The 18471-nt window shown below is 26.1% G+C and overlaps 1 protein-coding gene across 8 annotated transcripts in view; it reads right to left on the bottom strand.

Annotated features, from left to right (window-relative positions):
- Positions 1-17229: 17229 nt before the first annotated feature.
- The window catches only part of Spn (Spinophilin), a 181254-nt gene continuing 180012 nt past the window's right edge, over positions 17230-18471 (bottom strand). For all 8 annotated transcript variants that reach the window (XM_065503030.1, XM_065503022.1, XM_065503025.1 and 5 more), the window contains one exon: positions 17230-18291. In XM_065503030.1, coding sequence (XP_065359102.1) covers positions 18025-18291 — 267 coding nt within the window. In that variant the 3' untranslated portion in view covers positions 17230-18024. The remainder of the gene's footprint in view (positions 18292-18471) is intronic.

The following is an 18471-nucleotide window of genomic DNA, read 5'->3' as shown; positions in this document are numbered from 1 at the left end:
AAAATTTAACAAAATCGATTACTCGGTTTTTATGTTATTCAGTGTTGGCAGATGTTCCCCTATGGCGAATGATCCCCCTGCTACCCTACTCAATTCCCCTGCTTTTGGATGAATCCTGCTGCTCGCAAACGTTTTGAAATTGCTGCTTGAGTAACTCCTAATGATTTTGCAAGCTCTTATTGAGTTTTAAAACAATCTTCACAGAGTAATTCCACCAATTCTTGGTGGCCTGGGCGATCTTTGTCTTCCGTGCCAAAATCACCACTTCAGAACCGCACTAACCATCGCTCGCACTAGCGTGTCCAAAAACCGGCAAATTTAAAAAACCGCTTTCCGGTTTAACTGAAAAGTGTGTTTTTGAAAAAACCGGTTTTGATTATTGTCTTTTATAAAAACCGGTTTCGGGTTTTGTCTTCAAAAAAACCGGTTAACCGGTTTATATAAAATTTTTATTTAATATGAAAAGGTCTCCTTAAATTTATTTTTATTTGTGGACGCTAATAGTAAATGTGCTAAGAATTGTGTACCAAATCTTTGGAAATTTTGCATTATTGAATTTTTAAGGCTTTATATTTATTCAGTTATTTTATATATTTTACGAAATATTGTTAAATTCTATAATTTTCTATAAAATAAATCAATATTATTGAAAATGGTATTAAATTTTTCATTAATATGTTTTAATAATTTTTAGAAAATATATTTAATTAAAACCGGTTAACCGTCTTACAAAAACCGGTTTGTCAAAAAACAAAGAGTTTACAAAGATGAAAAAACCGGTTAACAGGTTTTCGGTTTTGGATACTCTACCTCGCACGTTGAAAACATTCACCATAATCATTAGTGAACAATCAGCAGCACTTTTTTCCAAATTAAAGAAGTAAAGCTAAACTTCCCGCATATGACGCTTTGTTGGCATTTTCGACATTTTCGAAGCTACAAACTTTCTGTTTACATTATAATGTTAAATAACTAAGTGAGAATAAATAAACAAAAACCGCTTTCAAATGATACGCTATCCCACATTTTTAAGTCATACACCCAATCAATTTGTTTGGATAGCCCCTCTTTTTTATTACCGCTTCACAGCGACGATGCACTGATCAAATTAAAGAATCAAACGTCTTCTTGATGTTGCCATTCCCTTATAACCGCATCTGATAAATCTTCGTTTATGGTGTAAATTTGAGTTCGTATTTTCCCATTCCCATAGGTTATCTATTGGATTGAGAACTGGCGATTGGGCAGGCTATTAATTTCCCAATTTAGATGATTGATAAATTCTAGAGTGCAACCGAAACTGGTTTTTACAATAACAGCTATTTTTAAATTACTTTTAGTTTTAAATATCTATATATTGGTCCTATAAGGAGCATAAAGCCTCAACAAACTTCTTCCATTTGGATCTGTTCATCGCAATTCATTTGATTTCGGCCCACTTTTTAAATATTTAATTTTTTTTAATTTTTCGTATAACTAAAAATCCATATTTTAAACATTTACCCCCATTAACACGAAGTCTGGTTATGCCTTAACTAATAGTTATATTGTCGGTTAAAATTATTTTTGTATGAAAACTGTCAGTATAACTATTAGTTAACATATAACCAGACTTCGTGTTACTGGGGTTTAAATGTACAGATTTTGACTCAATACCGAGTTTTTAATATTCGAAAGAGAATTTAAAAAATTCGGTAAGATTTGGACCCAGAACAGGGTATTTAAAAAAATTAAATTTTCTATGAGATATAATATATGTATATTGATATAACTATGATTTTCGTAAACCTTAACTATTAGATTCTATTAATAATACATGCCATCTATGCGATCGGATCAAAAACAGATAATTGGGATGGTTTTGAACTTTTCATATATCAGAGGATATATGAGGATATATTTTAGAGCCTTGTAAATTTTATAAGGTCTAAATTCAAAACGTAAACTCGATTATTGCACCTCTTTAGTAATAAGAATGTGACAGATTACAAATAAATTTCCAAAAAAATTTTTATGCTGATATTAAAATTCTAAACATTCAACAAAAAGTACTATCTAGGGTATTCATGCTTCGTCTAAATAGAATGCAAAACGTTTACTTGTTTTTCCCTATCAAATGCAATGATTTTCTAACCACGTTTTCTATATTTATTGCATCAGAAAAATTATAAAGCTTGAATTGATAAGAAATCGCATGTGAATTTAAACTAATTTTAGATTTTTGTTGCACATTTTTTTCTTATTATGGAAGGTTTTTATTAGAAATTTTCCATTTTACACAATAATATTGCTAATTTTTCAGACCCCCGGTCATTCTGACTGTGTGCAAATTCATTGTAAATAGTAAACAAATAAAAATTGTTTACCTTTCGAATATTTCGAAATTATCAGTGAAAAATTGTTTGTAATTTCTAAAGGGTTTAATTGTTGTTTATGCAGTTACTAGGGCATGAGATTAGAACGATAGACAGACAAGTGTTTGAAAACGAATGATTTCGAATTAATTGGCAATTTCAGCAGAATATTGAAATCAAAATAAATGGTTTGATATTATTTTGGACAGCTAGACTTTAAAGAGGCCGAGTACTGTTTATGATAGCAAATATTTAATAAAGAGAGTGATTTCAAAAAGGAATAAGTAACAAATTTGAGGTTCGGCAAAACGCATGATTTTGTACATTGAAACTGTTTTGATTACTCGAAAGTAAATAAAACTAGTAAATCATGTATTACACCAAAATATGTGAATTCGTTTTATTCGGATTCTGTTCTGTGAACCAATAGTGGAGATAATTTGTAAATATGTCGTGATAATATTAGTTGTAAAAATAATATGAACCAGACTTAATGTCAGTCGAATTTGTATCATATTTACACGTATTTCTATGTTGTAATATTAAAAAAATGTCTATTATTCTTAATTTAACAAAAACCATTAATTCTATTATGTATTTGAAGTCATGTAAATGATTTAAATCGTCATTTGAATTAATAAATAACAACATTAGAACTTTCATTGAGCAACAAACATTCAAACAGTTTAAATTAGTTAAATGTTTGTCATTTGACATATATTTCACCAAAAAAATACATTCTCTCTCATTCTTTCCCACCAAATTCGATACTTTATCTCATTGTGTTTAAATTTTAACAATGCAACAAATGACGCTGTTTACTTCCACATTTGGAACATTATTTTTCAATTCGGTAAATTTCCACAGTCATATTAAAATCTTCTGGGCGTTTTGGAATTTTCCATAGTCTTTAGTTTTAATGAAAACTAATGAATGGAATTTTACCCAACAAAAGACTTTTGTAATACTACTATTCTTGTCTTTTTTTAACTCTCTATCTCTCTTGTCACTTTTCAAAATAAAGCCAGCGTAAACAAAAGAAAACAATGTACCTGTTGAAATGTCATCACTTACCTGTAAAGGTTACTTGTATTTCCCAATCGGTCCTTTAGTGTGGTTATAGGTGTTTCAATTATATGTAGAAATCCTGATAAGAAATGTGGACAATGATTTGTATGGTTTTTTCCTCTTCATGTGCGAAACGATGTTGTTGACCAATCATCATTATTATTAAATGTTTTGTGTTATACAGCTGATAAGCTGGATTTTCTAGAAAACTCTTAAGCCATGTTGGAAATGCACAGAAAATAATGAATTGTAAGGCATGATATGGGTTTCTGGGTAATTAATCATTGAATGGTATTTTGTGTAATAGTTTGTGGGAACTGTTAAGCTGGTTTTAATCTGCATTATTTAGAATTATTTGCAGAGCATAAACAAGTTTTTCCTGGAAATTGCAAAACAGTACAGTAGTTTTTAATAATATTTAGGTTTAAAAAGTGAGGAAATGATTATTTATATTTTTTGAAAATGTCAATATACAATGGAAAATATGTTGTTTAGAAATTTTTTTTTTGAAATATTTCGGTATCTATTGGATATATCGTAACAAAATTTCACAAGATTAGAGTTGAGGTATTTTCAAATTGACTTACAGTTGCTCAGCGTCGTAAACGAAATGGGTTCCAAGAGGTGGCCCTCAAAGATGGTCACCTCGGGTCTCACATTTTTTAAAAAAAAATCGCCAAAAGTCAATTTATATATAAAAAGTTAGACGCATTCAAAGGGCCGTATTTTTGACCTTTCTCGCAATAAAGTCCCTATGTTTTTTCTTTTATACAGCCCAATTATGAAACAAGTAAGAGAGCTTTATTCGGCTATGCCGAATCTTATATATCCTTCACCAAATTATACTTCAAAATAAAAATTTTAAATATTTTTAGGTGAACAAAATTTTTTTTTTTGCAATTTTTTTAATTTTTTGGAAAAAAAAAAATTTCGAATTGTTTTTTTAAATTTAAAAATTTTTTTTTTTTGGTGAAAAAAAAATTCGGATTAAAAAATATTTTTTCCGATTTTGACCCATTGTAGGCCCAACTTACTATGGTTGCAAAGGTCTTTGAAATATCTATCATTAGATATCCATATTGCCTATATTAATGACTTAGTAATCCAGATATAGGTAAAAAATAGGTAAAAAATCGAGGTTGTCCTGGTTTTTTCCTCATATCTCAGCCATTTGTGACCGATTTTGCTGATTTTAAATAGCAAACTTCTCGAAAGCATGTCTGAAAGAATTATTGAAGATTTGGATCCCGAAGATATCACGGGTCTTCAGAAAATTGATTTCAACAGACAGACATACATGGCTTAATCGACTCCGCTATCTATAAGGACCCAGAATATACATATATACTTTATGAAAAAACTCCCGGGGAATTTTTTTCATAATTGGGCTGATAGACAAACATTTTCTTCAGGACTACATATTAATAATTATATATGATCCTGAAAGAGAACTTAAAGCAAAAGCGTGTAATGGAAAAATAAGAAATATCCAAACTTGGGCAATTTTTTAAAAAAAAAATAGTTTTGAGTACAAAATTCTAAAAACGTAAAGTAGCGGTATCACACGATAAATAAGGTGAGCACTTTTATACAGAATTTTTTTTTTAGATTTTAAGGTAAATGACGTCTGAAAAATATAAAAAGCTATTTAATTTCATTAAAATATCAGTCTTCAAGGTCTAAGGTTTTCACCAATACCAAATACTTATATAAAATGCTTATATTTATTATTCAAAAGCTCCACAAACCTTGGCGACTTTCAAAAAGTTTAACGTTTTTTAATATTTAGAATGCAGTCAGTATATGTCTGAATTCATAAGTTACATTTCGTTACCTTAATATAGAAAGGACGTAACTCGTGATTTTTTTAAGTCGAGCTTTGACATAAACGAAAATCTGAGCTTACAAAAAAAAACTCAATTTCTCCAAAATTTTATATGAGCAAAAAAGTACCTTTTGTTCTGCGGCTCCTCTTTTGGTTTGTCATAAAATAACACTTTTTTTGTTTGAAGCACAACAAAAATTTGTTTAAACTATCATAATATATTAGGACATTATGACAATATGACCTAATAGCAGACCGTTTGAATCCCTCAAATTTCAAAAGAATGTAAAATTACACTCTGATTTTTTTACATGTTAAAAAACAAACAAGAAAAAAAATCAAAAAAAAAGTTGTACATATTTTTTTGGGAATGTTTTTGTTGTGTAAAAGTGTAAAAATCAGAGTGTAATTTTTCCTTTTTTTGAAATGAATAATCTTATTGTTAAATTATTTAAATTAAAAACTGAAATTGAAAGCAAATAAATAATGTTAAATAGTTTATAACGTAGCAAATAAATAAAAACATCGCAAAAGGTAAAAGAACGTAATGAAAACAAACATATTTTACATTAAAATATCATAAAAAAGTTGAGAAAAAATTACGGCGTCAAAGGCAAAATTAGTGGTGGCTGGTCAATATTGGCTGTAGCTGTTAACCCTTTTGCTACCGGGCAAGATAGCGTTTCCCATTTCCCGCAATATCATTTTATTGAGAATAAAACTTGAAGACTTTTTTTTTAAATAGAAACCGAGTCATTAAATGTAGCATGCAATCACCAAAATATGCTTTAATATTAAATATATGTATTTTATATTTATTTATTTATTTTTTTTAAATATTTAATGAATAATTTAAATAAATTATTACTTGTTTATTGTGTAATTTATGTGTAAGAAATATTAATGATGCATTACAGTTTTAATTTTCTCATTAATTTATTTATTCATTTTCTGTTTAATTTAATAGATGAACTTCTACAAATTGTGATTCTTTATCATTTAATTTTGTTAATTTAATTTTTGTTTAGTATATCTTGAAAAATATTTATGGATTAATGTAAATTTTTTAGTACAAGTGCTTGGTTTTAGTGAGGAAATAAAAAAAATTAGTAATTTATAAATAAAATATGAAAATGTATTTTATGTGATTTTTTTTCTCAAAATTTCTTGTTTGTTTTATAATTAATATTGACTAGTGCAGTCTCTGTTTGTTTAAGATTTTAATTTACTATTCAATGATTATTAATTCTACTTTATATGGGTGTAAATTGTAACGTGCTGTTACAATTAAGAATTTAATGAGATTCAATTGTATTCATTCATTCTTTCAATCATGGGAGACGAGTTAAATATTTCTACAAAAGGTTTTCATTGTTACGATTTCAAATGGTTGGTTGGTTGTGTTTAGGTGCTATTGAAGTGTCTGTATTTTATATTTGGCAAACAAATTTAACATAATTTTAACTTATTAATATAATACAAAATATTTATTCTACGAGTATTTTACATAAAATGCATTTTAATATGTATGAATATTAACAAAAATGTTTTGTGAGTTTAATTTTAAAGCAAAAATGAAATAGAGGCTTCCTTCACCGAGTCATTATTATTATTTTTTTTTTATTTAAAACTGTCAATTTTAATGATAACAAAAGTTAAAAATTTAATATAACACTTCTTAGTACCCCCATATTTAAAATTTAAATAAATTCTGAATGAAGGAGAGTCAGTCCCATATCCATTACCATAGAAAATATTATAAAGCAAATCTTGTAATATTAAGGTGCCTATTATGAACTAAATTCGATTTTCGAAATAGCTGATCGAACGAATTGTCATTTGGTATTATGCCGCAAATTCGTTGCTTACAACCTTTTTTTATCGTTTGTCGAGTTACATAAATAGGGGCCTAAAAATAATATCAACTAAATCTTCATTAAAGAGAATCTTTAAAAATGTTATTTTAAAACAAGTAAGAGAGCTATATTCGGCTGTACCGAATCTTATATGTATACGCTTCACCAAATTATTCTTAAAAATATATTTTTTTTTAAATATTTTTAATTAAACAATATTCAAATTTTTTTTAATTGTTTTTTAAAGTTTTGTTTCCAAATTGTTTTTTAAAAAGTTTTTTCCAAATTTTTTTTTAGTTTTTAAAAAAAAATTCGGGTAAAAAAATATTTTTCCCGATTTTGACCCATTGTAGGTCAAAATTACTATAGCCTAATATACATCGTTGCAATGGACTTTGAAATATCTATCATTAGATATCCATATTGTCTATATTAATGACATATTAATCCAAATAGGCCAAATTATGTTGATTTTAAGTAGCAACCGAGCCGGAAGATGTATCAATCATGTTTATAAGATATTTGGGGGCTACGGAAAGTTGATTTCAACATACACACGGACATGGATAAATCGACTTCGCTATCTATAACGAACCAGAATATATATACTTTGTGGGGTCGCAAATGAAAAATGTAGAAATTACAAACGGAATGACAAACTTATATATACCCTTGCCACTCATGGCGAAGGTTAAAAAAATTAGAAAAAAGTTTTTTGTAATGTAATATTTTTGATCTAAATATAAAGAAGAAAAAATGTGGCACTGTTTTTTTACATTTTACGTTCCAAATCCTGAAACGATCAATATTCAAATTTTCCATTGTAGTGAAATTAAAATTTCGAATTTTTGCTTTACAGTTAAAGTTCTACAAAACTCAAACCATTTATTTGTTTAACAAATTTTCTAAATCTGATATTAACAACGAAAATTGTATCATGTTACTGCATTTATACTGTATTTATAATTTTTTTTGAGTAATATATTTTTTTATTATTTTTGGAGCGAATTCGCAGCAAATACTTAAACAATTATGTTGTTTTTATCGAACATAGTATTCCTAAAACTATAAAAAATTTAATTTCACTTTTGTATTAAGATTGCAGTTGATTTGAAAAAATATGTATGTCAAATAAGGAGCCGCAGAACAAAATGTACTTTTTTGAAAATGTAAAAATTTTGGAAAATTGATTTTTTCTAGAAGATTTCAATATCAAAAAATAAATTTGTAAAAAAATTCGAAAAAGTACCTTTTGTTATGCGGCTCCTCAAATAGAGGAATATGTAGAGAAAAAACTCAGCTCCCCAAAACTTAAGTCTGTTGTAAAACAACCTAACTACTGTGAAAGAGAAAACAGATCGATTATTTACCTGTAAACACATGTGAACACGAATGTAAACGAAGTTCATAAAAAATATGAAAAAATGTTATAAAAAAAATAAGAAACAACAAGAAACAGTGCTTATATTCGGCTGTATAGAATCTTATATACCAACCGATTTGGTTAATTTAATATTTTCTAATACTAGGAAATGTCAGTGGAAGATTCATGCAATTAAATGTTATCCGGATAAAGTTTTACATATATTTCGATCCAAAATGTTTACTGGTTCAACCTATTTTGTTAATTTTTGTAAAATTTTGTCAATGTCAAGGACAATTTGTTGTGTTTCGTTGATTTTTGAATTCAATCGGAGTTGAACGATTGATGTTTTTCGAAATTTTAATATTAAAACATTAGAAAATTTTATATATTCACTCTGAAAAAATATAGTTGTGCATGTTTATTGTATTGTATTTTACAAGTTGTTTATCAATATTATGGTCACTGTAATTATTTATATGATTGTGGTAACCATATATTTTTATTTTCTTGCCGAATATAGGGGTCGCCTTTTTACATTTTTCGTTATAAATTTCAGATCTTTAATTTTCTACGGTGGTACGTTAGGGTAGTATGAACAGATATCTAGTTGATAAATATTAGAACCGGATACTTAAGGTCAATGGTCCTTAAAGTATGATATATAAATGTTTATGTCTTCTTGATACATTGATTTATCATACTTTAAGATACGAAAAATGTAAAATTTTTGTAACTGCCTTACAGAAATACTATATATTAGGGGATGTACGGGGATTTTCATTTTGATGTACGGTCTAATGTACAATAATAATAAATTATTATTATTTGAATATGAATTCTACTTTGAAATCCTATAAAATTTATGTAAGTAGTGAATGTCATCATCAGTCAAATGTGTAACTGAATTTATAACCAGTTCTCGTAGACCGAATAAGCTGTAATCTGACATTCATGCATACTTCTGATGACAATGCAATATTATGTCCAAATATTCAAAAATTCGAAGTTATGTTCGAAAAATCATGCATAAACCTAATGACAATGCTATATTATGTGTAAAAAATCGTTTTTAAGATCGAAAATTCGAACTTATGTTCGAAATGTCATGAGAATTCTTAAAAACATCCATTTAGTTTTATTTAAGGACAATTTCTTAATTTCGAAACTAAAAGTTTAAAAAAAAAACTACAAATTATTAAGAATTTTAACGTATTTTCAATATAGTAAAAGAAAATAAGCTTTAAAATATGTTCGAAAACTCTAATTTAAATTCGAAATATTCAAGAGCTCTAAAATGAAGAAAATAAAATAAAACTATTTTATAGCATCAAAAAAAATGTAATATTTTGATTTAAATGAAAGTTTATGTTCTTCTTGTTAGATATATTTAAAATAAAAGCTATTTTTTAAATGTTCTACATTATTATTTTAGTTTAAATTGCGATATTAAAATATACTATAGTTCAATTCACAAGGTCTCTTACCAGTCATATTGTCATAATGTCCTAATGTATCACGGCGTTCGGCGCAGGTCTCTGCTGGTTGGTTACGATAACAAAATAAACATAGCATACAGAGTAGTATTATTTTAGAACATTTTTTGCTTAAACAACCATTGTGAAATATTAGGACATTATGACATGATAAGAGACCTTGTGAATTGACCATATGTATTACAGTTTCCAAATAAATGTTAAAATTCTCAAGTAACCAAACCAGAACTTAATGAACTTCGTTTATGTATCAATTTAATTATACTGCACTATTGCCAAATTAATAATCTTCGAATGGGATGATTATCGATCGCTACATATGAAGCTATACAAATCTTTATTAAGCAGAGAAAAAGAGTTACGCATCGTAAGCTTCTGTTTTGACAACGAAATTTTTTGTTAACCGAATTTCAGTTTTCTTCAATAAATTTCTGTCGCTATCTGAAATTTATTATAATAAAGTTTGCATAAGAAAATCAATAATCACGATTAGGTGTATGAATAAAATGATTTGTCTAACCTTTGACCTTCTCGATCAGCGAATATTTGGTTTAATTTGGTTTCATAACCTTAATACAAATGACCATTTTCTGTTCAGTGCCTTTATTTCTGACCAAATTTTACTGAAAAAACTAATGACAAAACAAGTTCCTTATAAAATGTTTTATATAACAATACATATTTTCAAAAACTAAGATGGAAAATTTAAAACTTTGCAAATCACAAAATAAATTATTACTAAAAATGCCAAAATATTTTGCATAAATTAATGAAAAACTAAAAACATTCAAATAATAAGAGTAAGATTGATATTTATACAGTTCTAAGGCCATGTTTGGATTTAAATACAAATTTTTGTTTTCTGATTGATGAAATAAAATCCTTTTAAATACAAATACAAATTTAAATTTATTGTTTTATCTTTTTTATGAATTATGTAGTTGTTTAATAAATAACGTTGAATATATTAAAAATTTAAATTTTGTGGGACGGGTAGTATTTGGCGCAACAATTTGAAAAAAGGCACGATTGTGTAGATTATTTATTTTTTTCTTTTCATATTTTTTTTTTGTTTTTGATTGAGTTGTTAAAGGATGTTGTGTATTTTTGTTGGCTCTTTTAAAGCTACCATTTTGATATTTTTTTTTGTGGTTGTTCGATTTGTTTGTTTTGATTACTGAAGGCATAATTGTGAGTTAAGACAAAACTTTCATATATAATATAATTTAAATTTGTGTTCGTTGGTTTGTTCTAAATACAAATATTGAATAATACATATTTATAATAAATATTATTGTATTATTTATTATTTAGTAGGTGGTGTTAAGGCATTTAATAATTATATATGAATGTGAATACTACTATCAAGTCAGATTTAATCAGATATGAATTTACATTAATCGATGATAGTATACACAAAATTCTTTCTTCAACGAACTAAGAATTTAAGTTATCAACTCAAATGCAAATAAATAAATTTATATAATTTGTAATAAATAAATTAAAAAAATATATAAGATTTTTATGTTTTGTTTTTTTTATATTTTGGTTTTTTAAATTTTAATGGCACTATATATAGGCGAGCTTTCGAAAAGCTTAGAGTATAATCATTCCAATACGTATTCAGAGCGAAATCTAAAATTGTATTCTATTCAGAATGACTATTTAAAGTTAACATAATGCACATATGGTGAAATTGCTCTTAAAAAACTAAAGTCTTTAGTTATTTTATAAGATTTTGTTTTATAAAATATTCGACTTTAGTCTTGAGTATGCATATTTAACTAAGAAAATTATAAGAGAGTTTGAAATAAAAAACTAAAAAACTTGAAACTGATAAATAAATAGATTTAATTAAAATTATTTTGGCATTTTGGAACAATTTCTAGTTTGAATAATATAAAGTTTTCCATCAGAATAATATAGAAAATATAAACAGTCATATTTATACCATAAAATAAACTTTGAACAACGAGCGTACTCAATTACCTAATGAGAATTTACTCACAAAAAAGTTTGACACTGGTTCTCCACAGTTTATTTTTTGTTATGAAAAAAATAAAGAACTTGAAAACTTGAAAATTTATATCTCCAGTACGAATTGTTCAGAATAAGCTAAAACCTCAGCTTATTGATTCAATGTCTAAAATAATCCCGCATTTTAGAGAACATAAGAAGGATTTCAAATCAAATTACATCTCGAGAGACAATTTAGTTTCATATACAGATACGCTGAATATACAACAAAATCTGAAGTCAAAAATACAGGTCGTATAAAGAGGCACTGAAATTAAATCTATTGCATCAAATCCATATGTTCTCCTTTTCAAGTTCTTGGTAAGGTTAGTACTCCTCGAACATTTAAGCAATCATACAAAATTCAAGAAGTTAATAGTTTGATCTTTTTCGAAGTTATATTTTATATACATTTTTTTAAAAACACTAAATTTCATAGAATACATGTTTTTTTAAGATTTCAATATAAATAAAAAATACGAAATCAACAAAATTTATATTAAGATGTTGCCATATTTCAATTGTCAAAATAGCATTTGCAGTCTAAAATTCATCTGCTGTATTATATATAACTATTTTTGTGGATCTCTATTTTTGTAAATTTTTAGAAGAAAAGTACACTCAAAATCAATTAGAAATTGTTTCGGAAGTCAAATATGTGACACTAATGAATGTTGCATTTGCAAACGTTTGCAATCTAAATGCAGCCATTAACGAATACCACAAATGAAAATATTTCAATAGCAGTAAAAAAAAATTAAAATGTGTTACATACTTTAAGGCTTAGTTAAAAATAACATGTATGTTAGTTACTATCTCAAATGTGTATTAACCAGAGACCGAAAATAACGGGTTCACTTTCATTTCAATGGTAAATTCTCATTCGCAGCCATTTAAAAAATAATTGTTTGTGATATATCACTGAGAGAGTGATTTATTCGAGAACATTTTAGGTTTGGGGTTGAGAGAAACAGAAAAGAAGCAAACACAAATAATCTGGATGAGTGATTTATAACTTATTTTTTTCGTAAAGGTCAGCTTGTGACTTTTATTTGCGAACATGAAAAATAAATCGCAAAAATGCATTTGATGCAAATCAACGCTTAAATATATAAAATTTATCAAAAGATTAATAACAATTTAAAAAAAAATTCTCATTTCAGTTACTCAGACTTCATTACTTCATACTTATTATATTATTTCCATTATTTGTTAAAAATTACTAACAATATGTTATTGTATGTAAATAAAAGAGTAAGTAACAGTTATTAAGAACAAGAACAAATGAATTGTTTATCTCACACCAAACAATTAAAAAACAACAAAAACGAATAAAGGTTATACCAAACCATTTAAATAAAAATAATTTTATAACTGTTATTTTCAGTGATTTATTTTTATCACAAAAATATAAATCACAATTTGGGTTTTTTGATATATAGACGAGTTATTTTCGATCTCTGGTATTAACCTTACAATAGCTTGTAAATGTAACAGTATAAAGATTGAAAATATTTTTAAGTTCGAAGAAGAGATTTCGAATAGTTTTAACAACTGTTATATTTAGAATCTAATCAGAAACTACATTGAAACTATTAACAAAAAATGAATGTAATGGAAATGGATTTTGAAAACAAATCGTTCGTGTTGATGAATTTATTACATTAAAATTTAAAAAAATTTTTAATGATTAAATAGATCTCATACCTAAATATGTTCGAATTCATAAGAAAAACATTTGTTTCGAATCGAATTATGGAGCATAGAAGAAGGAATAGAGAGGAAACTCTGCTGTCAAACCCCAACTCTGTTCTAAATGCTGAGAATGTTTCATTTGTTAGAGTTTTCGCTCTAAATGGATTTTGAAAACAAATCGTGTTGATGAATTTATTACATTAAATAGATCACATACCTAAATATGTTCGAATTCATAAAAAAAACATTTGTTTCGAATCGAATTATGGAGCATAGAGGAAGGAATAGAGAGGAAACTCTGCTGTCAAACCCCAACTCTGTTCTAAATGCTGAGAATGTTTCATTTGTTAGAGTTTTCGCTCTATGTGGATTTCACCATGCAAATATCTATAATAATAACTAATTTAAGCGATATTAACATTATAAAAACCTTTGTAGGAAATAAACATAGTATAAAATTAATTTGTGATTTTAAATAATCCAAAATGACTTGAACTTTTTTGTTTCGTACACACAAAAAAGTTTCGGCATAAATAGTATGATTTGATTAAATTGATTTTCAATTCATAACATTTATAAATAATTTCATAAATAGTAAGGTTATACATTGTAAAAAAAATTGATAATTACACTCTGATTTTTTTACACAACAGAATCATGAACAAAATTCCACAAAAAAAAATACAATTTTTTTTGTAAATTTTTACTTTGTTTTTTAAAATGTAAAAATATCAGAGTGTAATTTTCATTTTTTTGAATGAATACCCTCAGTATGATTTAGTTCATATTTTTTGTTTTCAAATAAAATCTAGGAAGCCTGAAAAAAATATTTCAATTTTATGTTCTTATTCTGAATGAAAAGAGTTTGGGAAAAAATTCATGTTCGATTAATATTATTTATTCAAAAATTCATTCCAATTATGAATTTATTTTTTCATTATAAACCCATTTTTGGATCAAATTTTTTGAACAAAATTCTCATCTAAGTTGAATAACTGATTTAGAACTGCTTCTCTGGTGTTGATTATATTCGAATTATTGAATGACACTGAACTAATATTTTAACATTTGACTCAGATGAAAAAGCTTATAATTTAAACAAAAATTCTCGCACTTTTGTTGATTCGAAAAATAAATGGGTTTATAATGAAAAAATATAGCAGAAACGCATTCTATGGAAAATTCTAAGAAATTTTCCCCAAGCAACCATAGGTCTAAAATCAAATCCTATCTTGCGCATTTCGTCTTTTATCCAATGATATTTCAATATAAATATTTTTTTTATTGGATAAAAGACGTAATGCGCAAGATAGGATTTGATTTTAGACCTATGGTTTCTTGAGGAAACTTCCTTAGAATTTTCCGTAGATTGCGATTTTTTACTTTTTGTACATATATGTATTTTGAAATATTACATATCCTAATGAAAAATACTTTTAAAAAATTTTTGTTACGTACCAAAATCATTTATCAGCATATTATTTGCAACAATTACACGTTCCTACATATGCTGCTATTTGAATTCTTTAATTCTGCCATTTGGAAAAGCTCTGCTAACATGAATCATCATTTGAACACCAGTTTGAATATTGATTGCATGTGGTTTATTGTGGACCTATAGATTTAATGACATTAATTAAATAATTTGATGACTTATTTGGGCATATAAAAATAAATAAATATTTTTTCAGCTAAAATGCTAATGAAAATAAAAAAAATATATATTTTCATTATGTCCCATATTCCACAATCACAGAATACCATCTCAAAAGTAGAAAATTTCTTTTGGGAAATTAACAAAATCAATTCAAAATCGTAATATGTGAATTAGTTTTAAAATTTAGAAATTTACTCTGATTCGGTTTACAGAACAGTGTCAAATATTTCCTTTAAATAGATTGTAAGAAAACATTTGAGCTATATTCTTTAGGTTTATCATAAATATAACAAGTTTTGTTTTGTAAATCGTGGTTTCAAAAATGAATAAATCACCAATTGATAATCTGCAAATTCGCACGATTTTGACATTGAAACAGATTTGTTTACTCGAAAGTAAAACATGTATCCGATTTACAGAGCACCAAAATAATTAATATGTGATAATTAAGATCATTAAGATTATTGTGCAATACCTCCTAAGGAAATATTCAAATTTAATTAATTAATCCTTAATTAAATTTTTGAAATCAATTTGACACAAAACGATTCTATTAAAACATTCACAGAATTATTCTTTAGTATTTCAAAAGCTTGAATTCATTCCTTTGAGAATTCATAATTTATAGAGTTAATTCCTCATTGTTTATAATTTAATTTCATTGAAAGCAATTAGAAAAGGTTTTACATTGATTTTATAAATGATTATTGGAAATTAATGTTTCAATAATTTACAATAACTGTATGATTTGAATGAATTGAGCGCTAGAATTCATTTAAAGGTATTTATAGACGGCAATACTGAGTATTAATATTTGTCAAAAACTCAAGTATCATAATACAATTTCATCATCTAAACAAAATTTGTATTAGATTTTCAAAAAATACAAATGATTTTTTGATTTACGGTCGGTATTGAAAATTTGTTTAAAACAATTCAAAAACTTTTTATTTTCATATGTATCGGGTATGTATTTATAAAAACAAATAAGGCAAATAACAATGTCAAGAAAATATAAAATAAAAATAAAATTTTCAGAAAAATATCAATCAACAAAGAAATAAAATATTTGTAATACTATCGTGTAAACAATAAATGTTTTTTCAAAACGATTTTTTGAAATACCGACTGATTTCAATAATATTTTAAATTTGAAAAGTGTTAATACTCAGTATTGCCGTCTATAAATACCTTAAGTAATTAATTTGAAGTTTTGCTTCTAAGGTAATGAAACTCCTCATGTTACAAATTTAGCAAAATAACGATTTGAAACATTTAGCAAGTGCACAATTAGTGATTCATTTAACATTATTTATGAAATATAAGCGGTTTTCATTGTTGGTAGTTTTCATTTACAATGCTTGTATATTTAGTATAATTTGTTTACTAAAACCCGTAAGTAAATTAATAGCTTACTTGTATTTGGTTTTTAAATAAATATGAATCAAACTATCAATTCACTTTCTCTCACTTTACTCTACTTGTTTACTACAACTCTTTAAGAAGTATTTCAGTAACTACGTAGTAAATACAATGGAGAATTACTGAGAAAAAAACGTATGCAACAACAAAATACATGTTAATCAATGTATTCTGTTGTTGTGTAAATAAGCCTTATGATGTTAAAGAGTACTTAATTTGAATATGATACCTTCACCTTTAGTTCTAGTAAATTTGTTGTAGCTTTGCAAAATGTAGTATTTTAACTAAACTTACAATATTAACCACGACCAAGAATGAAAACCACTTTAACAACAATGTCTCTAAAATTTGTTTACCATTAATGACAGTTGAAATACAATGACACATACTCATTTTTGCTCTTGCTACATAAAATACAATACAAAATGTTTAAATACAATTTGACAGTTTGAAATAAATATTAAATACATATGAATATATATATTTTTTTTAAATATATTTGTTTATTTTACTTGTTAATTTGGGTTTCTTTTTTTTATTCTCTATACAACAACTAATTCAAAATCAGTCAGTTTTATGATTTAAAAAAAAAATATTAAACAAATTAATAAAATAATGTTAAGAAAAATAAAAAAACAAAACAAATATACCAATAAATTCAAAAAAGTATGATGTATTTTAAAAAATAACACTTAAAATTATAATAAAAATAATAATGAGACAAAATTGTAACAATTTTTGTTTGAATTAAACTAAAAAGAAACTATAAAGACAACTAAAAGTTTTATACAAAAGAGCTTAAAAACATGGGGAAAAAATATATACTTATAATGAAAAAGGTAAGTAAGTAAATGACAATAATTTGAGTTTTTGAAAATCGGTTTTTTAAGTAACTTATTATTAGACTATTTTGTTTTTGTTTTTTTAATTTATTTTAATGTTAAAATTACTACTAATGCTATGTTTGTGGTATTTTTTGTTGTTGTTATTTTTATAAATTAATACATAAATAATTATTTGTTTGTTTTAAATTTTCCTTTGCTGTTGGTTTTTTGTGGACAGGGTAGTTTTTTACTTTAATTATTTCTTTTCATTTTTTCGCTAAGTTTTTTTGTTGTTGTTGTTGGTTTTTGTGTGTTTAAATTTATATTTGGTAGAGCTTAAATATTAGGAATTCTAAAAACTAATTTAATTTAGTTTAAATTTAATTTAAAATAATTAAAATATTTTTGTTGTTGGTTATAATTATAATTATTATTTAATTAATTAATTTTATTTCTTTTTGGCCGCTTTTTTCTCCGCCTTGCGTATGGCCTTTTCACGTTCTCTACGTTCACGTTCCTGATCTTTACGCTCCTTTTCAATGCTGGCCTTGAGATCTTTGAGTCGCCGTTTTAAACGATGCTTATCGTCGCCGGTAACGCCCAGTGTTTTAAGATCTTTCGAATCTAACGACAACAAAGCGCCACCTTCGACATTGTGTTCTTTGAAAACGGGTATATAACGTTCCATTTCAATGCCCAAAAGCCAATGACCCACCTAGAAGATAAAGCAAACAGTTTGTTGATAAAAGTTACACATTTAGAAAATATATGCTGAACAATTTATTAGCTCGATCCAATCGCAATTTTCCATTTCCAAAGAAACAAAAATTCCAATTTTCACATTTTTTTTTGGAATTTCTCCCATAAATTCCACATATGGTGCCGGAATACGTAA

This window comes from Calliphora vicina, chromosome 3 (assembly GCF_958450345.1).
Source record: "Calliphora vicina chromosome 3, idCalVici1.1, whole genome shotgun sequence".
NCBI lineage: Eukaryota > Metazoa > Arthropoda > Insecta > Diptera > Calliphoridae > Calliphora > Calliphora vicina.
Note: the sequence above shows the minus strand (reverse complement) of the source record. Positions and strands in the feature narration are given on the sequence as shown.